The sequence below is a fragment of the Pelmatolapia mariae genome, linkage group LG12 (genome assembly GCF_036321145.2).
Source record: "Pelmatolapia mariae isolate MD_Pm_ZW linkage group LG12, Pm_UMD_F_2, whole genome shotgun sequence".
Classification (NCBI taxonomy): domain Eukaryota; kingdom Metazoa; phylum Chordata; class Actinopteri; order Cichliformes; family Cichlidae; genus Pelmatolapia; species Pelmatolapia mariae.
In genome coordinates this window covers 28,331,462-28,355,518 of record NC_086237.1, presented here as the reverse complement: position 1 = coordinate 28,355,518, position 24,057 = coordinate 28,331,462, and the positions used below count along the sequence as shown (strand labels likewise).

Sequence of the window (24,057 nt, the reverse complement as noted above, 5' to 3'; positions counted from 1 at the left end):
TTGTATCTCTCTGAGTATGTGAATAAGTGCAAGAAAGAGTAATAAGGTTTAGAGTAAGTTACAGTTTCATGTTTATTGTGATGCTACATATGTTTATTTTACTAAAAACGTGCCCACTCAAGTGATGGTAGGTTATGTTGCGTCTTCATATTGAAAATAGGTACTTTTTTTTTTTTAGAATGATAAATGTGTAATTTTGTTATTGTGATTTTGTCTGGAACACTATCATCTTATTACAGTAACTAAGATGGTTGTTTGACAGAGATGTTTTTAAACTCTTTTTTTATTTAAGGAACCAATGGCAGCTTAGGAAAAGAACCTTGTGTCAGAAGTGAAGTTTTAATTGTATTTATCTATTTATTTTTTCAAATATTCATTTTATTTGTTACTAATTATGAATCTATTAAAAGCCAATGTAAGGATTATGATTCATCCTTTCCTTTGTTTGTTCATTGAAGTTTGTATTTTACAGAACAGAATTTGAATTGATAATTGTTGAGCTTAAGTGGAGAAAACAGCCACTGCCTCAGACATATATTCCAAAACCCCAGAGGCTCAGTATAACTGCAGCAAAGTGCAGCAATATTACAAACTACTTACTATTAAAATGCAGTTACTCTCCTAAGTGCTCATAAGATCTGGTGGCAGCTTTAATGAAGCTGCTTAAGAAGATTTTTCTTTTTTATATATTTATTATCATAACAACAATTTAACTTAGACAACTTAGACATGACTGAAGGCTTATAAGTTAAAAATGTCCTAATGGGTATTTGTAATCTCTCAGTGTCTTCTTGTGTATATATTTTTTAAGTTTTGCTTTACTTGGGCTTCTCTGCTTAAAATTTCAGCTTTACAGTGAAATAAATTGCATTACTTATGGTGGATTGGAGCATATTTACCAATTATACACTGTAAACAGTTGTGTTTTTCGGTTGCTTTGAACACGGTGTGCATTGTCTTGCTGTCAGTTCCATCTCTCTGATTCTTGTCATTAGTTGTCTGGGTAACGAAGGCTTGTGGCAGTCTGTTGCTATGTTATTAAATAGAGAGCCGTTTGTATCAGACAGTGGAGATTGTCAGAGAACTGGAAGGGAGAGAAAGGAAGCCAGTTGGTAAGTGGGAACTCTTGGATTGTGAAGGGGGTCATTTTCTGTGGTGTTTCTGCCACTGACTGGAAAGCGAACACTCGCACAACAAATGAGGAAAATTGTATGCTGTAGCCATGGCAACACAAAAAAATGCAAGCGTGCCTTAACCCTTAGATGATCCTGGGTTTTTTTGTGTCATTGCGTTTTTTATTTTCATGCTATTTTGGCTTTGCTGAATTAGTATGGCTCATATTTGCCAGAGGATATTAATTTTTTAAAAATGTTATTAGAAAATTGTCATCCCAGTTCCTTAAATTAGCTTAAAAAGCCTAAGCGTTGCAAAAACCTCCACATTTTATCCTAAGGCCAAAAAATGCCCCATTGAAAATCTTTGAAAATGCTTTTTTTTTTATCCCACATTTATCTTGACATTAACTAATTCATTCTTTTAAGATAACCTAACCTTCAATTTTTATTTTTTATATTTATCTGCCAGGTGGCGCTTCTTTTTGCCATCCAAGGCATGTACCAAAATTTCACATTTTTCTGTTTTCTGCTAAAATGATAAGTGCGCGAAGCTATTGATGCTGGATAATTGTGTGAGTGTGTGCGTGCATGTGTGTGATGTTCACCTTCAAGTCTTTTCTCTTAGAAGGCCACACTCTGTGTTATGAAGTAATTCAGTAATAATAAACGATGAGTAACCTTTCAGAGCTTCAAAGATATCTCAGCAGCAAAAAAATAAAACAATTCAATTCAATTCAATTTTATTTATATAGCGCCAAATCACAACAAAAGTCGCCTCAAGGCGCTTTATATTGTACAGTAGATAGCACAATAATAAATACAGAGAAAAACCCAACAATCATACGACCCCCTATGAGCAAGCACTTTGGCGACAGTGGGAAGGAAAAACTCCCTTTTAACAGGAAGAAACCTCCGGCAGAACCAGGCTCAGGGAGGGGCGGCCATCTGCTGCGACCGGTTGGGGTGAGAGAAGGAAAACAGGATAAAGACATGCTGTGGAAGAGAGACAGAGATTAATAACAGATATGATTTGATGCAGAGAGGTCTATTAACACATAGTGAGTGAGAAAGGTGACTGGGAAGGAAAAACTCAATGCATCATGGGAATCCCCGGCAGCCTATGTCTATTGCAGCATAACTAAGGGAGGATTCAGGGTCACCTGGTCCAGCCCTAACTATATGCTTTAGCAAAAAGGAAAGTTTTAAGCCTAATCTTGAAAGTAGAGATAGTGTCTGTCTCCCGAATCCAAACTGGAAGCTGGTTCCACAGAAGAGGGGCCTGAAAACTGAAGGCTCTCCCTCCCATTCTACTTTTAAATACTCTAGGAACAGCAAGTAGGCCTGCAGAGCAAGAGCGAAGTGCTCTAATAGGGTGATATGGCACTACAAGGTCATTAAGATAAGATGGGGCCTGATTATTTAAGACCTTGTATGTGAGGAGCAGGATTTTGAATTCAATTCTGGATTTAACAGGAAGCCAATGAAGGGAAGCCAATACAGGAGAAATATGCTCTCTCTTTCTAGTCCCTGTCAGTACTCTTGCTGCAGCATTTTGGATTAGCTGAAGACTTTTCAGTGAGTTTTTAGGACATCCTGATAATAGTGAATTACAGTAGTCCAGCCTGGAAGTAATAAATGCATGAACTAGTTTTTCAGCATCACTCTGAGACAGGATATTTCTAATTTTAGAGATGTTGCGCAAATGGAAGAAAGCAGTCTTACATATTTGTTTAATATGTGCGTTGAAGGACATGTCCTGGTCAAAAATGACTCCAAGGTTCCTCACAGTGTTACTGGAGGCCAAGGTAATGCCATCCAGAGTAAGAATCTGGTTAGATACCATATTTCTAAGATTTTCAGGGCCGAGTACAATAACCTCAGTTTTATCTGAATTAAGAAGCAGAAAGTTAGCGGCCATCCAGGTCTTTATGTCTTTAAGACATTCCTGCAGTTTAACTAATTGGTGTGTGTTACCTGGCTTCATGGATAGATAGAGCTGCGTGTCATCTGCATAGCAGTGAAAATTTGTGCTGTCTTCTAATGATGCTGCCTAGGGGAAGCATGTATAATGTAAATAGAATTGGTCCTAGCACTGAACCCTGTGGAACACCATAATTGACCTTAGTGTGTGAAGAGGACTCTCCATTTACTTGAACAAATTGGAGTCTATTAGATAGATATGATACAAACCACTGCAGCACAGTACCTGTAATACCTACAGCATGTTCTAATCGCTCTAATAGGATATTATGATCAACAGTATCAAACGCTGCACTAAGGTCTAGCAGGACAAGCACAGAGATGAGTCCACTGTCAGAGGCCATAAGAAGATCATTTGTAACCTTCACTAAAGCTGTTTCTGTGCTGTGATGAGCTCTGAAACCTGACTGAAACTCTTCAGATAAGCCATTCCTCTGCAGATGATCTGTTAGCTGTTTGACAACTACTCTTTCAAGGATTTTTGATATGAAAGGAAGGTTGGAGATTGGCCTATAATTAGCTAAGACAGCTGGGTCTAGAGATGGCTTTTTAAGTAAAGGTTTAACTACAGCCAGCTTGAAGGCCTGTGGTACATAGCCGATTATTAGAGATAAGTTGATCATATTTAAGATTGAAGAATTAATTAATGGCAGGACTTCTTTGAGCAGTTTTGTAGGAATGGGGTCTAAAAGACACGTTGATGGTTTGGAGGAATTAATTATTGAAGTTAACTCAGAAAGATCAATTGGAGAAAAAGAGTCTAACTTAACATCAATGGTACTAAAAGTAGCTGTGGATGATATTACATCTGTGGGATGATTATTGGTAATTTTTTCTCTAATGATAAAAATTTTATTTGTGAAGAAGTTCATGAAGTCATTACTAGTTAACGTTAAAGGGATTGTTGGCTCAATAGAGCTCTGACTTTTTGTCAGCCTGGCTACAGTGCTGAAGAGAAAACAATAATTGGACTTTAATGTGGTTCTTCCTCAGGTAGACTATGCAGCTGCACTGCATTGTTAGAAGTACAGGCATTTTGGAGATGCAAGACTTTACAGCACACAGGAGGCACTTTATGAGTGTAAAGATGGCGCCTCATCCTCCTCTGAGGACTCACCTGAAGGTGAGAGTAGAGAGGAGATGGTTGAAGCAGTCACAGGGTGAACTTCTCTATCTCCATATTTTGGTCTCCAAAGACTACAAAGACTTCAAAGCTCTGCTATGTCCCAGCAGCCGGAGGTTTGATCCCGGGACATACACACCCTGCCACTAGCTATGCACTGCTGCTGATGGATGAAATCTTGCAGCAAATTGTGGCCATCACTTAGTGGCTTATGGACACAGAGGAACTGCAGGCTTATGTAGGGATGCTTGTCACAAACCGGGTCGCACGGCCATGACAAAAACCCGGATTGTCCAAAATCTATTTATTTTAAATAAATAAAACAACAAAATAAAGAAACCTTATACAAACCATGGCGTGTGTAGTCAGTACAATCAGTGGTGTAGATGAGTGCATGGGTGGAAGGATTGTGTATACAAAGTTTGTTTGTTTGCAAAACCAAACCAAATGCAAGCAAAATCCAGAGAGATGTCTAAGGGGAAAACGCCACCCAGCAACTGAGCTCTGAAAGCTTTTATAGAGCACTGGCACACTGGGCCCAGGTGTTGCCAGTGTCATCAATCGGGAATGAACCGCTCCATCCCTCCAATGCCTGCAAACGAGACATGCCACACAAACAGGCAAAAAAGGACGGCAGGGTGGAGTGGGTCATCACAATGCTCATTTTGGACAGTTTTTACAGGTCAAAAAATTAATTAATTCAAATCTGTAGGGTGCTGCTATGATGATCCCCTCTCATCAGCAAATGTAAGGGCAGGGATTTTTGCATGGACAAAAAAAGAAGAGCTGGCAGCACATGTGGGAAGCTTAGATTCAAAGACCTCAGTCTGTACATTTGCAAACTGTGCTCTACCTCAGCTGGAGTCTCTCTTCTTTATACGGCTATAATCCAAAAGCTGTAATTAATATTTTATATTTCTATTTCAAGCTGAAGCAGTTTTAAAAGACTGTGTCATTTTAAGTAGAAAAAATATTACTATATAATACTTTTACAGCCGTTGGTGTTAGGTTGAGTTTTTGTAAATATCGGACACTGTAGGAAAAAATAAGAATGCATTCAAATCAGTGTTGCTGCCAATCGTTGATGCTGGGCCTAATAAAAATAATAAAGTAATAATCAAACACTCCTTGAAATAAAGTTTGTAGACATTATTTTTGTTTTGGTTTTTTTCTATTAAAAAACAGTGGCGATATCTAAACATAATGGCCTTTAAAGAGTGAAAAAATAAAGAGTTAAAATAAAAAGAATTAAAACAAATTTTTAATATGTCATTCAAAGTGGAAAAATAATATTACTAGGTAATATTTTTACACCTGTTTTGGGAAGAATCTTTTGTCCTAAGGGTAAACAAATCATGATTTTTAAGGATCATCTAAGGGTTCAGCATAGTAAGAGGAATAAAGTGCTAGTCAAATTATTCCAATATGCCAATCCAAGGCTTCTAAATCAATCCTTTTGATCAATAATCGTTAAAAAGGCAGCAGAATTTTATCTTTCTAGTAATGTCTTCACAGGACAGATGACATTAAGTACTAGGTTTGAAGGTTTTTTTGTTTGTTTTTTTTAACTGCCTGCTGTCCCATGTTCCTGGAGAGATGGACCAACAGTTTTGAATGTACAGCAAATCACAGTATAAAAATGTTATAGAATACAATAGCCCTTTGTTGTCATTGTACATGTACAATTAAATTATATTTTGTTTTGTTTTTTATTTAGTTTTTTTAGAATAGAATATATAGCCATTTCAAACTGTTCCATACTTGGTCTAAACAGCAATAGTCTTAGTCGTCTGGCACCTGGGGCTCACTTTGAATGGTGGTTTAGTGAGATAGACTGTCATTGTCTATGCCTTTACATATTGTGATAGGTGTCATCTTAGCAAAGCTTCAACCTAAGAGGTCTTATCAGGTTTCTGCACCAGTTATACTGCTCCCGGCAGCCCCACACCCTCCACCCCACCATTAATCACTCATTGTTATAGTTGTGAGATGGTTTTCGTGGGTGTGTGTGGTATCTTGTGTTAGGATATTTTTACCAGGTCTTTTGTTAAGTAAATTATTAAATGAATGAATTAGCCCACCTACTCCCGTAAAGACTGTTCCCACTGCACTTTGAATGAAGAACAAGATAAATAACCTGCCATCTGTTGTTGAATTGAAGTTCTCAAACTTTTCATGCTGAATGTAACTTGAGAAACGCACAATTACGCCACCTTTGAGGGATGAAACAAATCAATATGTCGGGTTCAGCTACACTATACAGTAAATACTGCATGTGTGCTTACTGGTAGATTTGTAACTTACTTGCGAGTGAGTTGTCAGTTTGTTCATATAGGGCAAACAGTATATGCAGCCATGGAAATGAATGGCAGGTTTTCTCCATGTTTCCTGCCTATTTTATTTTCTTACACATTTAGATTCAAACCAGTCTCTGGTTATCACCCCACATGTGACATTAGTTGTCAGTTTTGATTGGCTGTTTAATATTTTATCAACCTCAATGACTGTACACATCCAATCATAAGATTCCTGTTATTTAACATTCTGATCTTATGTGTTATTTGGAACCAGGTGGAAAAATTCTGACTGGCTACTGTAGCTTTTATTTTGCCTGGATTTTATATGATGAATAACATCTACAGTTGAACTAGGCCATTAATGTAGAACTACTAAAAATCTCAAACCTAACATGGTCTGTTCCTTATGTTCATTTATGTAGAATTTGTTGTTCTCTTCTATATACAGTTGTACAGTTGTAGGGTTTCGGGGAGCTGAACATTGTTTAGAAGAGAGATGTTTCATGTTTTTGTGTGTTTCTGCTACTGAATTGTTTCCTGACATACTTTTAAGTGTCCTAGTGGCCCTGTGGTGCTACGATTATAGCAGACAAATAGACACAGTCAGAGTGCTGAGGAAATTTAAAAGGAACCAGCCTCAGTCAGACCAACAAGGTTAATATCATTAAAGCTTTGTTAATTAAATGACTAAATTACTCTGCTCTTGTTGGCAGCTTAAAAAGAGGATATTTCCATGGGTGGTGTTCTGAAAGTATGCTTTACAGCATCTGCTGGTCAGAGGCTCAATGCTGTGTGTAGCTTTGTCGTCTTCATAGCGTTGATTTTGCAGAACACAAATCTTTAAGACGTCTAACATTGAGAGGCAAGTTATTGTGAGTAGTTCAACATTCGAGTGCCACTCAAAGGTTAGGCAGTTTACTGGAACATAAGTCAACCTAACGCGTATATATTAATGTAATGTCGAATTTTAGAGACACGTTTTAACTGAATTCTAAGGAAAACCTGGTCCAGATAAGGTTGGGCTGACCCCTGCTAACATGGTGAATGTGCTAAGTAAATAAGAGAGCCAGCAGCCCTCTGGGTGGAATAGATTTGCTTTTCCCATCATAACTCTCCATTAATTAGATTTTTTTACACTCTTACAGATCATGTTAATTTTGAGTTTTGCTGCATACGGCAGTTTAGATCAAAGTAGGCTCAGATAACCTTGTGCAAAGCTGTAAATGAGAGGGAAGTAAATGCCAATCCTCCTAGAAATATAGGTCACTGAGAAACAGAGCATCAGCCTTTCTTTAATTTTCCACATCAAATCTTATTTTCTTGCACAATTTCATATTCAACAAGGTCACAATCATTAGTGACACATTTGACCACTTCCACAGAAAGCTGTTGATCCTCTGCTACATTTTTGGTTACAAGAAAATACATCAAATCATTTTCACAGTTAGGGATAAATGTACTGCCCCATAGCAAAATAAAAAATTGGATTTTTCAATTTTACAATTTCCTCCAGAGTTATTGTCTTGATTTTTACTAATCAAAACTATACTAGAATGTTAATACTCGTGTGGTTATGATCTCACAAGACACACCCTTTCGATTAACAGCCTATGTTTTTACATGGAGTACATTAGCAGATGTCTAGCTCTGGATGGTAGCTGTAAATCACAACTTGCATTTAGCAGGTCAGACAGTCTTATCCCCTTAGGCCTGTGTACACATCACCTAAGCCCACTGGCTGTCATAAAGTGCATTAACATTGATTATATGAAAAACAGCACTGTTTAATCTCAAGTGTCTGTGTAATAAATAAAAACGCTGAAGGAAAAAAGCTGGTGAGACAGTTTGGAGATTAAAAGTCAAAATGGATACAGCTGTATTAAACCTGATATTGGTAGTTTATTTGAGGGTATTGATATGCTGTTACAGCAGGCCACTTTCAATTGGACTACAAACAAGTAAATGAAATTAAATGCTGCCTTTTCAATATCCAATATTCTAACCTACCTCCTGTCTCCCAAACCACCTTTCTGTTCTCATATCTTCTCTCCCCAGCTGGCCTTTCCCACAGGCAGACAGTATCCTTACAATGCGTCACCCTTGGCATACATACCCTCTGGTTATTGAGCAAAAAGCAAACCACGCTCTACACATGATTGATGAGGAAATGGGATTCTAATTCAGTTATTGAGCCGTCGCCCTGCGGCCATATGTGCACATCAACCTTCCTTATTCGGAAACCTTGCTTATTGTGACCAATGTTTAACTTGAAGACAGTTTTTTCCCGGCTGGCGGATCTCAGATTCCTTTTTTAGCATTTTTCTTTCCCACCTTTTTAAAAAAGAAAACAGTTTTGGTTTTATTTGTTATTGAAGAAAATATTCATTGTGACATGACAAAGCTTCAGGACACTGGATTCCTGCACAGAATCATTCAGTTATGTTTAGTGCAGTTCTAATGCAGAATGCTTTTTCTTCCTGCTCTCTGCATTGCTTACATTTCTTGCAGTTGTCATTGTGTTTTTCTGTTGAAAATAACAGACCAGTCATGAGCAGTTATGGATGAATTATTTTAACAGCACAAGTCTTTACCTGTACTACTAATGAGACATTCTGTCTTGAGAGAACACTCCATTCACTGCACCAGAATAATTCTTATGCTGGTTATGACTTCAGAACATTGTAATCCTGTTGTTGCTCTGTCTTTCAGTACATTACTACAGCACAACTAGCCCCTATATATCTTCAAAGGGTCACATTGGAATTCTGTATCTTGTGCAAAATCCTAAGCTACTTAATTCCTTCTCTGCCCCTTAGTTATCTGCACGTGTCAGACCTCCAACTCTAAACCCAGGTATGGAATTTGCAGTCCTCAGGCAGGGGTCTGTTAGGTAACCTGCACACCAGCCTGTGGCCAGAGGTTTCAGACCTTAGATTTTGGAATGGTTCCCCAGCAGAGATCTGCACTGCAAGTACTGCAGAACTCATTGCGTCAGTGAATGGCAATGTGTGAATGAAACTGTTAGAAACATTAACATAAACGTGACCCATGTCTGAATTTGAAAACGCTGTCACTTCAACAGATTGATACTGCTTTCAATGTTACGTATGCCGTGACTGAAAAGGCTTAAGAAATGGTCAATGTTTTCTTGTGGCATTTGTTTGGTTTTCTCAATAAATCTGAAGCATGATTATTAAAGATAGCATTATTTTTACTTTGTGATTCAGTCTATACAAAATGGAGTTCTGCGGACACACATGCTGTAGGTGGGACTATCAGAAAAGGTGGCTTGGAGTACTCTGCTGGTGTTTTTTTTCTTTTGTTTCTTTTTCTCTAATGCTGCATTACTTTTACGTTGGAAGTCAGGTATGCGTTCCAATAGTAGTAGTCAAGAACGCAAGGAAAGACAGGCTTTGTTTTGCGCCCTTGGAAGGTAGAGCCATTTATCCATCACTAGCAATATATTATAATGTCGGGGGGTTTTGCACTTACAAACACCAATGCACATTTATAGATGGAGCGTGTTAGTGCTTTGTTTATGGCTTATTTACAGAGTCACAAATACACAACAGTAGTAGTACAGAATGCAGGTTTTACTTCTCAGTTTCTGCTATCTTGAATTGTGAAGTCAGGGTTTGCGGGGCTTCTTTGAATTTGAAACTTCAAACTCAGAATCAAGGGTTTCTGGCTTCCCACTTCAAATGGAATGCAGCATAAAAACACATTGGTGCCACTAACTGGTGTGATCCTATAGATAAATCTAGCTAAATGGTCATTCTTGTTCTCTCTCTCCCTTTTTTTCTTTTTTCAACGTATGTGTAGCTGTTTCATGTATGGGCAGAAATCTGTGCCATCAGAAACTGAATTTGAATAAGTTAAATTTGAATCTGAATTGTAACTTGAATAAATGCTTTTGAAAACTGAATTTGAATTAGTCTAATTTGAAATTGAATTTATGGTTTGAAAATGATCATCACTAAATTGAAATTGAATTTTATATATTGAAAATGAATTCATTTGCTTTGAAACTGCATTTTATCCTTTAAAAATTCAGCTCTCGAATAATTTCAGTTTCACTTCTCACCATTCAGTTTCAGTTCTACAATTCAATTTCAGTTCCAAAATTCAGTTTTTTGGAACTTACTTCCGGTTCCGGTTCAAGCGCAGATTAATAGAACTACGTTTTACCAGCGGGCCGAAAGTGTTACTGACGGGATTCTACAGCATCTTGAGCTCAATTAAGACTTCAGAAGTCATTCGTCATGTCGAATGACCAGCGGATAAACTCTCAGGTTGGTAATAAATGTATTACATGTATAAGAACAAGCGTCATGTTAACAATTGATAGCCGTACACTAACTTTTATGCTTATTGTAGCTGTTAGCTAAAAACGCTAATTTAGCCTAGTTTGCCCTGGATTCAGCTTTGACAAACAAATATGATCGACTGTTTCTAGTAGAAATCCAAAGTTGTCATCTTGTACCCTGTCAGAGCCTTGTATGCTTGCAGAGACCCCTACAGTAGGGAAACATGCAAAACGGTGTCCAAACCTTTGTATTTTAGCTTTATTTATGTCTTACACAGCATCCCAACTCTTTAGCTAACTTAATAACTTTAGCTAAAGTGAATAGTTAGTCTAATTCATTAGTGCAGCATTACTGGATCACCTCTGTTTGAAGTGATATAATATGATATACAACTATCACTGAAGCAGCAAACTTTGTAAATAAACAACACTTCTCATTCTCTAAACGTTTGGCCACAGCTGTAGATTACACTATCAGTGCTTTTTCACTCTTGACAATAATTACATTTCTAAATTCTCTTTGTGCATTTACAGGTAAACAATATCTAATATTTTATCTAAATGACTGCTTTGTCTTTGAAAAGGTGAAGAGCCTGAGGCCGGTGACAGTCCAGTTCTACTCCAAGTACATCCTTACGGTGGCTCACAGGACAAGGCCACATTCCTGTCCTGCCAGAAGAGAAGAGAAGCTTCAGAGTCTTCATGCAGTTCAACCACACCTGTTATATTCCATATGACAGGGGTCTCAAACTCCAGTCCTCGAGGGATGCATGCAACTTTTCCATGTGTCCCTGGTGCAACACACCTGAATACAATTAGTAGGTCATTAGCAAGAGTATAGAACTTGACTGCATGCTGAGGTGGCAACCCCTAACCCTACCTACTCAAGTAAATTTAAGTAAATATATGTATTTGGAAACATATACTTCTAAAATACTTTTATTGCACCATGTCCATTCACTCATAAGCTGCTGTAACGTGAATCAAATGGCTGAATTGCCAACTCAGCATGCATTCAAGTTCTATACTCTTGCTAATGACCTACTAGGTGTGTTGCAACAGGGACACATGGAAAAGTTGCAGGACAGCGGCCCTCGAGGACTGGAGTTTGGTGTATGGTGTTCATGCAGTTTTCTACCCCACAGTTACAGCATGTCTGACTGCCTGTTCAGGATATGCAAAAATATATGAGTTTAAGCATGTGATGACAAAGGCCTTCCATTATGGTGTTTGTCATCACATGTCACAGACATCTGGATGATCATTTGGAATAAATAAAAAACTAAAAACTTGTTACTTCATCTTTTATCTTTATTATTATTGTTCTTATTTTACATTTTTCATTGTTAGGCATTAGGTTTATTTATAGTAGTCCTTTCCAACTTCTTTCCCTCTTCCATGTTACTGTGTCAGCATCTGTTTGGGGTTGGGAGTGGAACAGAAAGTAAGGAAATCCAAAGTGCCATTAAAACCAGGAGAGGTTCTTATATTTCAGAAGAAGGGATTAATTCAAAAGAAATGACCTCAATGCCATATTTTATTTAGGAACCCTAGAGAGCACTTTGCAAAATAACACATTCTTATAATTTCACCCTCAGATGAGCCAAGCTACGACTGTCAGGGAAGGTGATGTAGGTACAGAGCATGTGAGAGTGGTTAAGTTAATGTCTCTTGTCTAGATGAAGGCACAAGAGGGATCAATAGCAAGGCGTAGAGATTCAGTCTTCAGTGGACACTCCATTTCTGGCACAAAACACCTGTAAAAGATGGTCGATTTAGGAGGTGACATGACAACTTCAGCCTGTCAAACATAGCAATGGAGCAGTATGTTTAAAAAAAAAACTAATTAAGCATGCACTCAGTACCCTAAGAATTATTATGGTAGTTAAACACAGTGATAGCGACATATATCACTTCAAACAGAGGTGATCCAGTAATGCTGCACTAATGAATTAGACTAACTATTCACTTTAGCTAAAGTTATTAAGTTAGCTAAAGAGTTGGGATGCTGTGTAAGACATAAATAAAGCTAAAATACAAAGGTTTGGACACCGTTTTGCATGTTTCCCTACTGTAGGGGTCTCTGCAAGCATACAGGGCTCTGACAGGGTACAAGATGACAACTTTGGATTTCTACTAGAAACAGTCGATCATATTTGTTTGTCAAAGCTGAATCCAGGGCAAACTAGGCTAAATTAGCGTTTTTAGCTAACAGCTACAATAAGCATAAAAGTTAGTGTACGGCTATCAATTGTTAACATGACGCTTGTTCTTATACATGTAATACATTTATTACCAACCTGAGAGTTTATCCGCTGGTCATTCGACATGACGAATGACTTCTGAAGTCTTAATTGAGCTCAAGATGCTGTAGAATCCCGTCAGTAACACTTTCGGCCCGCTGGTAAAACGTAGTTCTATTAATCTGCGCTTGAACCGGAACCGGAAGTAAGTTCCAAAAAACTGAATTTTGGAACTGAAATTGAATTGTAGAACTGAAACTGAATGGTGAGAAGTGAAACTGAAATTATTCGAGAGCTGAATTTTTAAAGGATAAAATGCAGTTTCAAAGCAAATGAATTCATTTTCAATATATAAAATTCAATTTCAATTTAGTGATGATCATTTTCAAACCATAAATTCAATTTCAAATTAGACTAATTCAAATTCAGTTTTCAAAAGCATTTATTCAAGTTACAATTCAGATTCAAATTTAACTTATTCAAATTCAGTTTCTGATGGCACAGATTTCTGCCCATATTCATGGTCTATTGTCAATTAAGCTTAAATGTAAAATGTTTTGGTAATCCTAACTAGGGATTAAACCGAGTATAATTTTGTACTATACTCTCTAGCTAATGTTGTGAAAAATCAGTCAAGTGAAAATATCACTTTGTCCAAGATTAGATGGAATAACTAAAGTCTGTTTGTTTTTCTTCTATTCTTAGGGTAAGATGGTGAAAGGAATGGGAGGAGCCATGGATTTGGTGGCAAGCGCTGGAACTAAGGTGGTGGTCACCATGGAGCATTCAGCTAAGGTGTGTAAACATGTAATGGGGCCAATATGCTCGCTGTGTCACGCAGTGATTTTTAAGTCAAATCACGTGTCATGTGACACAATCTTTGTGGTTTGTCAGCCGCCTGTGCGCCTCTAGATTTCTGTAACTTGGCGTGTTGCGTTGTGGCAGTAAGAGCTGGATTGAAGACACGAGTGTACGATCGTGACGCTTTGTACCGCCATTTTAAGCTCAGCGATATACAGATATACAGAGGGAGAACAGTTTAACAGTTTAAAAACGTGAACACCCACCCCCCCAACCCACCCCCCAACCAAGCCTTGACTTCTGGTTTTGACTTATTTTCCTCCTATATCAGCGCTTATGTGGCGATATTGTCTGAGTGGCGACACCTATCATTCAGGAGAATACTGCAGTGGCTTAAAGTGATTGTGAGACGAGGTTGCGGCGGTGATAGAAGCGACCATTGCGGCCATCAGGGTGTGTTAGCATGAAGTCTTATTGTGCTTTTTCTGGCTAACGTTGCCTTTACGAGTCACTCAAGAGACTTATTTCCTTTCTGCGAGTGAAATTAAATTAACAGCGTCCTTTTCCCGTGTTTATATCTTCACCAGCGTTACTTGTATCTGCTTCCTACAGTAATGAATGTGAGTGCTAGGGCTGATTAAGGATAATTCTGCTAATGGATTGCTTAATATCCTTTTACTAGAGAGGGCTGGCTCATTCTAGTGAGGCACACAATCCACCTCCTGTTTGCTCATCTTCAGTTAATTTAAATACAAGTCTAGAATTGGGTTTAGTGTTTTGAGACGAGCTGATAGTTAGACCGGGGCTGCAGCAAGAGATGACTAATCCCACAGGGGTTCTGACACTTGCAGTAGGCAATCCAGCTGAATTGGTTTACTTTTAGAAGGTCCAAACCAATGTGATGCAAGGGCAATGTAACATTCTGCATTTACAAAAGCATGAAAAGCATGCTGTTTTTTGCTAATGGGACTCTGTCTGGCGCCCAGCTAAAGTCCAGATGGTGCAGCAGGTGAGCATAAATTTACTGCCCTGCAGGCTGCTTTCATTCATGATGGGGAAGGGGAGTGGGAGAGTGAGAGAGGGTGTGTGATGTATGCCTCTTAGACATCGTTGGAGGCTTTTGGATGTGTTCTCTCTCTCTTTCTCTCTCTCTCTCCCTCTCTCCTTCTTTCTTTCTTTCTCTCTCCCTCCTTTTCCTTGAAGATGTCTGATGGAGAAACTGAGGCACACACTGTATTTGTGCTGGATGTCCTTTAGGATCAATATACATACCCAGCTGAAACACTGAATATACACATATATGTATAACATAAAAGATCCATTCCAAAAACATCCAGATACTAAATGAAGGCAATGATGTTGTCCTGTTCTTTTTAGGGAGGAAAACACAAGATACTGGACAAGTGCAGCCTGCCTTTGACAGGGAAACAATGTGTGGATCGGATCATCACAGAAAAGGTGCACTTTTATCTTTTTGTTTCTATATGTACATAATAGATGCAGATGTGCCTCCATGGATGCAAATATGAATAGTGGATGGATAGATGAATGGATGAATGAGCTGTTCGTCATAAACTTCGACTGCTTACTAAGGTTTGCTAGACGGTTCGAGTGAGTAAGCTATGACTGAACAGGACTCCTGGCCTAGAAAGGATTTACATGGGGGACATGAGAGTGTTTTGTAGAACTAGTTTTTTAGTATATCTTTTAAAAATTGGGGTTTTGGAATATACTGCATTATATGAATTAGATACCTGTGATTTGAATTTATTTTAATGTTAATAGAATAATGTAAAATTCATTTTTTTAATGCCACAATACACTTGTCAACCCACAAAAATCCATCTAAATCCCCTGCTCGACTGCAGCTGAACACAGATTTTTTTTTTCAGAATCTATTTGTTAGATGATGTCATGAGGTACAACTGTAAACGCCATGCTTGTTACTCAGAGTAAAAAGAAGGTCCACCTCTACTTATGTCAAATACAATGTCTGACTGAACAGAAAGGTACTATGTTTAAATAGTTTTGCAGACACAGGTTGGAATCACATTTTGTGTCATTGGCAATAATGAAAAAAATAATAATGCACAAAAGTCCACAAAGCACACGTAAACTAGAAGATCTCCTCCCAGGAGAAGCTGAGTGTTGATGAAATTTAACTATTCATCATTGATAAGTGATTATCATTTTGCAGTCAGTGATTTCAATTTCTTTTTTACCACAGCTAATTAGTATTAGTAACAACGAGGGGCACACAGAAGTCCTTAACCAATAAAACACAAGTACCTACACTGTGCATTCGTCAGTCATTACATCACACTAACACACACACACACTAACTAACTAATACCAAAGGACTAAAGCTGTGCCGCAAAGCACAAGCTATATGCGTTGCATGATCTTGGAAAATGTGCTTAACATAAAAACAAGAAAACACAAATGTTACCCAAAACCTATTTTAAAAAATTAAAATTATACTGTTATATATTAGGCCTATAAGAAACCGAATCCACATTTTATACCCAAATTTGAGCTGGCACACTAGACTCCAGTGAGAAGTCAAAAATGAATCAAGCATAACATTTAACCGCTAAAACTTTTTTTTCCTTTTCAGTAAATTGTTGTAATTTGGCATATCAATCAAAAAATAATTATGTGCTTTACTGTTTTTTGTAAGCTTTTTGTAAAACAGTAAATTAGAAAGTTCATGGATAACAATAATACTAATCTTTTAGCATTAAAGATATCATTAACTTTTACAGAATTGTAAAAAATGATTTGGGTAATTACCTTCCTGTTAATTTAGGGCAGCTGTGGCATAAACCTTACGTTCGGTGGTAGTTTAATGAATTTGTTAAGCACAAGAACACAATTCAAAAATGAGCAAACAGGAGCAGCAGATACATTGTTATGATAAGAGAGTGACACTAGTAGATGGAAATTGAATTTGTTCATTTAACCCTAATTCAGTCTATTGATTTTCACTGATTATTGATTTTTTTTTTAAACATTTAATTTGTTATGGTTTTATGATTTTCATTCTTGGGCTTGGGTTTCCTTTAAATTTAATTTTTGAATATCTTCATCCTCGTCTGTCAATGCTTGATGCAGCTGAATATTTTGCACCCTGTCTTATGCTTAAAGGGTGGCACACAGTCAGAACAAGGACATCTGTCACTGGTTCTTGTCCGTAGGCTCTTCAGGTTCCACTGACAGACTCATGCACCAAAGAAACTATTGGTCTCTACAACTGATGGTGGAAGCCATTGAGCTGCATCTGCAGCCTTTTATTGTGACAGGCTGAGACAGAAGCATTAATTTTTAGCATGCCCATCGATTTGTCAGTCAGCGTTACTCTCCTGAGCATGATGTTTCAGAAAAATTTGGAGGGAATTTCTTTAATTTTGGCACAATTGTTCACATGGACTCAGATGTGAACTGATTTTAAATTGCGAGGTCAAAGGTTAAGTTAATTTCTCAATTAATATGCTAATTATGCCAAATTACACACAGTGTCTAATAGGATAAGATGATGTTGTGATGGAATTTCACATTCAAAAGATCAAAGGTTAACTTCATTGTGCCATTGTCATTTTCTGGAATATTTTCTTGGGTAGATTTCAAACTTCCATTAGAGTTGGGGTATAAGTCTCTGAGCTTGCTTTTGAGTGTGTTGGTTCTTACATTATTATGTTAATTATAGTTTATGTTCTCTGGTGTGTGCGTGATGAAAGGATTTGAAAACGTTTGCTTATCTGATGGAGATATCACAGAATTTAGGAACGGATGACAGTTCAAAGGAATGTAAAAAGGAGAAAGGAAGTGGCATAAATGCTGACTAGGAAAAAGGTCTGTGGCAGTTGAGGAAGAAAAGCACAGTGAAGGATTCCAGTAAGTAGAAGAGCTTGGTGTTGATGCAGTTTGTGTCCTCATGTACTCCGGTCAGTTCCGTGTTACCCTCTGGCGGTTACTGCCTTTAGAGGTTGTTCATTGAAAACATGACCTGTCAGGGGCAAAGTCAGACAGTGTGTCCATGCTTCCACCCCCAGTTCTTTTCTGCTCGACTGGCTGCTGTTGTGATTGCACAACATTTCTCAGCAAGCAGATTTCTGTCAACATTTATAAAGGTTAAAGCTCTTTGTATTGCCCCGCTAGCCCTGGTACCACCTCCTTCTTTTCATCCTCCTCATTTTAACTTATGCTGCTCTCTCTTTCACTCTGTACATAAGTACTCTTGTATTATATTCTCAGAAATAGAATGAAAGAAAACAATATATGGTGGCATTCATCCATTCCTCTTAGCAAAATTGCAGCCAGTGCTCAACTTCCTTCCTATTTGACACACAATTTTCTTCCTATTTGACACACATATATCAGCACATTTATATGCGTCATTGTCTTTTTTGAGACAGAAGAAAAAAAAATCAGTCTGGCTTGTTTGAGTTCACATCGATAAGATCAGACTAGTGTAGATGAGGTGTGTAACTTCATGTTATAGATTTCTACAAGCCTCATCTCTAGATTTCATGGAACATTTTGGCCATGCTGAAACCATGAAAGCAAAGTTTATATATAATTTTCCTTTTTTATGTTTTATGGACCAAATAATACCAAAGTAACTCAACTTTCCTTATGCCTACATGCTAACAGAATGTGAGAGGGTGAGATTAGTGATGATGTGAGGATGGAGGTGCTGCATCTACCAAATGAACATCAGTCTTAAGTGACCTTAAAATGTGACAGACTACACCTTAAAATGTGTCCCGCATTGCAGGGTGTGGTATTTGTACATCTTGAAGGAAGTCTATACCTGTGTTTCTTCTCACTAAACTCGTCTATAGACCTCCATGGTTCTTGTCTCTTCGAGGTGCGTATAGGGAAGTGGAACATCCTACATTAGAGGCGGATTGCATGAGTTAGTATATTAAAGGGCATCCATTTTCGTGCACATGTGATCTTGGTGTGACTTTCAGATAAAGGAAACCTCTTGAATCAAATGCATTAATTTTGTCCATGTTGTGTGGTCAAGTTTGAGCAATATAACATTTGCATACTCTGGGAATTATCTAGTATTCTGTGCCTGTCAACTGATGTTGGTGTCCTTTCTTAGCTACAAGTTAGAAGATGCTTGTGAAGGCTTCAGCATGGTACTGCATTAGGCAGAGCCTAGTTGTTAGTTGTGTTGGGAGCAGTTTTAAAAAATATTTGAAACATCCAGGAATGTAGACCTAATTTATATTTGTGCTGTTGTTGGTTCTTTTGCTTTTCCCATGTATCCGGGATAAAAACTTTTAGCATTGCACATGGTTGATGTATCACCGTCCACCTGCCCTAACACATACTGTGTGCCGTAGAGAGAACTACATAGATGCAACAGTTCTATCTCTTATCTTCGGGAATATTGGTGAGGGGAGAGAAGATACACAACAGGGATTTTATTTATTTTACTTCCAGCAATAGAACTTTTTTATTTGCATCAGCACTAGTTTTCTCCTCTGCTCTCTGTTTTAGTCTAAGTGTGTGAGTTTATGTGCATCTATTTATGCACCTGTTTTACTCCACCACACACAGAGCAGAGAAGATCAACCAGACCAGTTATGTTACATGCCTGGTAGTCTTCCAGACAAGTTTCTTCTTCCTGGTGTAATTTTCAGCATAATCGAACTTGCTTTTTCACAAGTTAATAGAGTCCTTGTGGTATAATTTCACCAGCAATAGTTGTAAAAGTAGGTCAATAGTCTGCTCTGCTGCCATTGTTCTCCATAATAATAACAATGATTAAAAACAGCAAACACCAATTGTATATGTAGTTCCTCATGTTTAGAGACTCAAAGATATTTCAACAAATTAATATAATTATAAATATAAGGATTGTTTTTAATACAGTACTTGGATAAAAATCTTTCACAGCTGACGACTTCCTGAAGTCTAGAACTTGTCAACTTTAACAAATTCTAGACCTTTACTGCCGCCTCTTTCTGTTGCTGCTTGTTTGTGGGTCTCTCTATCCTCTTTTGGGTTGGGGTCATATGACTGTCTAGTCCATTGAGGAATATCCCATTTCTTTGTCTATAAAAACCCTTGGCTTACTTTTGCGGTATGCTTTTGGTCAACATTCATTTGCCCTGTGAAGCACCGGGGCTATGGGTTATGGAGCATTTGACTGAATGTGAGCAGAGAATATAGCCCTGTACACTTCAGAATTCATCCTGCTACTTCTGTCAGCATTCACCTCACCAACTAACGCTTCCACTGGCAGCCATACATGCTCATGCCATAACATTGCCTCCACTATAATTGACAGATAATGTTTGACAGCTTCAGATCATGAGCTGTTCCTAACCCTCTGAATACTTTTCTCTTCCTACCAGAATGGTGTGAGATAATCTAAATTTAATCTCTTCAAAGATTTATTTGTTTTTTTTCAGAACTGTGCAGACTCTCTTCGATATTTACTGGTAAAGTCTAATCTGGCCTTCCTGCTTGTGAGTGTGCAACTTGTCATAAATCTTCTCTATTTATATTCATGGAAGCATTGCTTGAGAGAAAATGCATTAGAGTTTGCATTAGAGAAAATGATGCACCTACCTCTCAAGAGTGTTTATCTAAGGAGAGAACTGGCCATGAAACTGATTGTCACCCCATTGTCTGGGGGACTATTCCTAAATAGTTCATAAAATATTTTTTAAACCCTGTGAAATAAATTCTGCAGTTTACTCAGAATTTACAAAATTATATATTATATCACTGTCCAAATACTTACAGACCTGAATGTAAGCTGTAACCATTGGTTGGGTAAATTAAATACAGCATCCAACCAGTAAAAAGGTGGACTTTTAATCCTGTTTGTGGACTGTAAGAAAATATGATAATCACAAGAGGTGGTAGAAGATATGGGCATAAGTAATACATAGTACCTTTAATAAAGCTGATAGTGCTCATCTGTACTTAATTGTCCATTGATTTCTTTTCTTGCATGATTCTGCTCCAAATTGTTTTTAAAATAAGAGCAGAAACTAAAACCTTTAAAACCAAATACACTCCGCACACAGACACATGCTGACCTAGCACATATATTCACACAAACACAGCATCCTCCTTGGCTCAACATGTCCAGGAGGGATAGCAATTCAAGTGTTGTCCTAAATAGTGATGTTATGATTTAAAGCTAAGGGTGGTAGGAAATCGATTGCCTCAGGCTGTGTCTCTGCTGCTGGAATCATTTTTGTACCCCATGTTGCCACTTCTTCACTCTTTACTACTTTGCTTCATTTAACAGTTAGTTGACTTACAGGAGTTTATTGCAATGATTTTATGTGAGTAATTCTTATCACCTCTGTTCCCACTGTTGCTTTACATGCTGCCATGACAAAGGTCTCCACACTAGCTTTGAGTATTTTTCTCATCTTATCAGTTAAATCCTACATTAAAAATGAGGAAGTAAAAAAACAATAATTGCCCATTCATTTACCAATGAAACACAATGACTCCTGAATTATTCAATCATTTAATGGGAGCATAAAATCATTACCTTTGGCATTTCCCATAATGACAGCAATACCAGTGATGGCAATTATTTTTCAGCAACCAAATTGAAATTCTTTTACGGTCCTCCTGTGAGCTTTTGTCTGAAAACATCTCAAAAGCTACTCCTTGTAATTGCTGCAGTATATTGACAGGATGCTGGATAAGCTGTTGTTTATTTGTTGGAAGGTCAGGTGCTAAATTCTCCTCCTTCTTTTCTCTTGTATTCACATTTGTCTAAAACGTTAAGCTGACCGAGAGAGTGTGCCTTAGTGTTGTTACATGACATTCAGCCCACGTCTCGCCAGACAGCACATGGGGAAGACTACCGGCTTCTTAATGACTAACTTGCATCAATCTGGTTAATGATGGTGCTGGCTTTGAAGACTGTGAAGAAAGGTGACTCAACATTTTTATAACAAAAGGCTGCTTTGCAAATGGAGGTACGGTTGGTTATTCATTAGTATAGTGTGGCTATTATAAATGAAATCAGCTCCTAGTTCATTTTAAAATGTGCTTACCCATGCCATTATGTGGCAAGCTTTTTTGCATTGTAAAGCAAACAGGGAGTTTCACATTGACATAGCACAACACCTATCATACGAGTACATTAGTGCTGCATCTTATATTATACCCTTTGGCACATTTTGACAATTTTTTAATTTCCCCTCATCACTAGCGACATGTGTCACAATTAGAGATGCATGTCAGTGTCTGTGTTATCCATAGACCCCTGTTCCTTGTGACATTCCATCTGTCTTGCTAATACTGGAGTGAGATATCTTCCTCCTGCCCTGTTACTGTGTGTATAGTTCTAATGAGCTGAGAGCCCTGACAGGCTTAGCCTGAATGTGAATATGACTTTGTCTGTCAGGCCCTGCTTAGGGAAGTAACAGGGCCAGCCTCGAAGAGTGTGCATGTCTATATAAAGTATTTTTGCGTTGTTTGCATAAATAGGGATAATGGCATTTTGCCCTGCATCAGTTTTTAATAGCTATCATATAAACTGTACAGTACGAACCCCTACTTAAGCTGTCATATTAGACATGTGTTGAGAAGTTGCAGTCTGCTAACTGACGATAATGTCACATTCAATTTGAAAAGACAAATTTGACACATTTTATAAAATAACTTGTAGTACACTCATAAGAATGCACAAGTATATGAAGTTAGCTTAAAAGCTTAAGAATAGAATAGCAAGAACAGTAATACGTTTTTGTTAGGTTGTTTAATTAAAAAAATGTTACTCATTAGTATACATTGATTAGTGTGTAATTATATCTTCCAACAAACCGATGCCTTCTCATAAACTTAGAATTAATCTATTAAAAATAGATTGTGGAAGCCACCATGTTGCCTCACCATCTTAAAAACATGTAGATGGGCTACATACAGCCACATATGTGGTACACCTTATAAATAGCTCTTTTTAACTATACCATTTAGTATTTGTACATGTATATTTTTATGATCTCTTTCTCTCTATTTATGTCTTTCTTCTCTTCTTAATTTGCCTCCTCCACCATTCTTTTCTCTCCGACCTCATTTCCACCTCATCCTCTTCCTCCCAAACTCAAACCTCACGTCCTGAAGTGAAGTCAGGTCTTTAACACAAACATAAATATGCTGATTTATTCCTGATAAATGTCTGGTCAGCAGATTAGACATTCGACTTTTCCATCTCCAGATATCTGACAATGAGCCTGCTAAGTAAAATTACTACCTGGTTAGAAGCTATTATTATGCCAGCTAATGGTAGGCTTGAGGGTCCTTAAAATCACACTTCACCTCTGGTAAACAGTTTGAATACATTCAAATATAGAATGAGAGTTTATGCGCAAAGTGTCCAAGTCCAACAATGTTAGATCCACTTTCAATAACGACAAAAAAGTTCAGGATATCCTCAACAACTCACCTGAGTATCGCTCTTATAGGACAGAAGTGATTTTTATTGACTCATAGACTTCTATCAGACTACTTTGACAAAGTTTAACATGTGTTTTAGACAAGTTTTAGACATGGACACATATTTGTCTGACAGATGAACAGCAGGGGTAAGAAAACAGAATTCACTTGACTGCAATCTATTGATACCTAGTGGTAAGATCTTACAAGTTGTACTTTTAATGTTGAAACTGAACTATCTTACTCTAATACAGTTTTTACTAAAACTTGGCACTTAAGATTTGTACTCCTGTATACACTTTCAGTAGCCAGCTGTTAATGGAGCTAAATGAAGATAGATGGAGAAATATTACATATTGACTTAAAATGGTTAAAGAAAATGTAGCTTTTGTAGTTCCTATGCTTAGATACAAATCTTCAATTGCAGTGTACTTTGTCACTAATTGTATTTGAATATATGCAAGAAGGGAATCCAAGGTTTGAGATAAGATTACACCTTGAACTGATGCCTGCTTACTTGCTTTGAATGCTCTGAACAATTGACTGTGCTAGATGCACATCACAGTAATCCGACATCATCCAGACTTGTGCTTGCTGGAAGGTTAAAGACTGGCTAATGTCCACTCTCATTAGCTTTGTGGCATGCACCTGTTATGAGCAGTGTCTGGAAACTTGGCTACAGTGCATGTGTGAAAAGGGTTTTGGCTTATAAAAGAAGGAAAGCTATTAATGGGTCTTCTTTTGGCTACTTTTCGGTAGA

The 24,057-nt window shown here is 37.7% G+C and overlaps 1 protein-coding gene and 1 long non-coding RNA gene across 2 annotated transcripts in view; one reads left to right on the top strand and one right to left on the bottom strand.

The window, feature by feature from the left end:
* The window catches only part of oxct1a (3-oxoacid CoA transferase 1a), a 61,200-nt gene that overhangs the window by 34,971 nt on the left and 2,172 nt on the right, over positions 1-24,057 (top strand). The window contains exons 14-15 of the mRNA XM_063489428.1: positions 13,770-13,859; positions 15,243-15,323. Coding sequence (XP_063345498.1) covers positions 13,770-13,859; positions 15,243-15,323 — 171 coding nt within the window. The remainder of the gene's footprint in view (positions 1-13,769; positions 13,860-15,242; positions 15,324-24,057) is intronic.
* Positions 12,341-13,249, bottom strand: LOC134639134 (uncharacterized). The gene is made up of 2 exons (XR_010095312.1): positions 13,122-13,249; positions 12,341-12,578 (listed from the first exon to the last, which is right to left on the bottom strand). It is a non-coding gene; the product is annotated as an uncharacterized LOC134639134 (long non-coding RNA).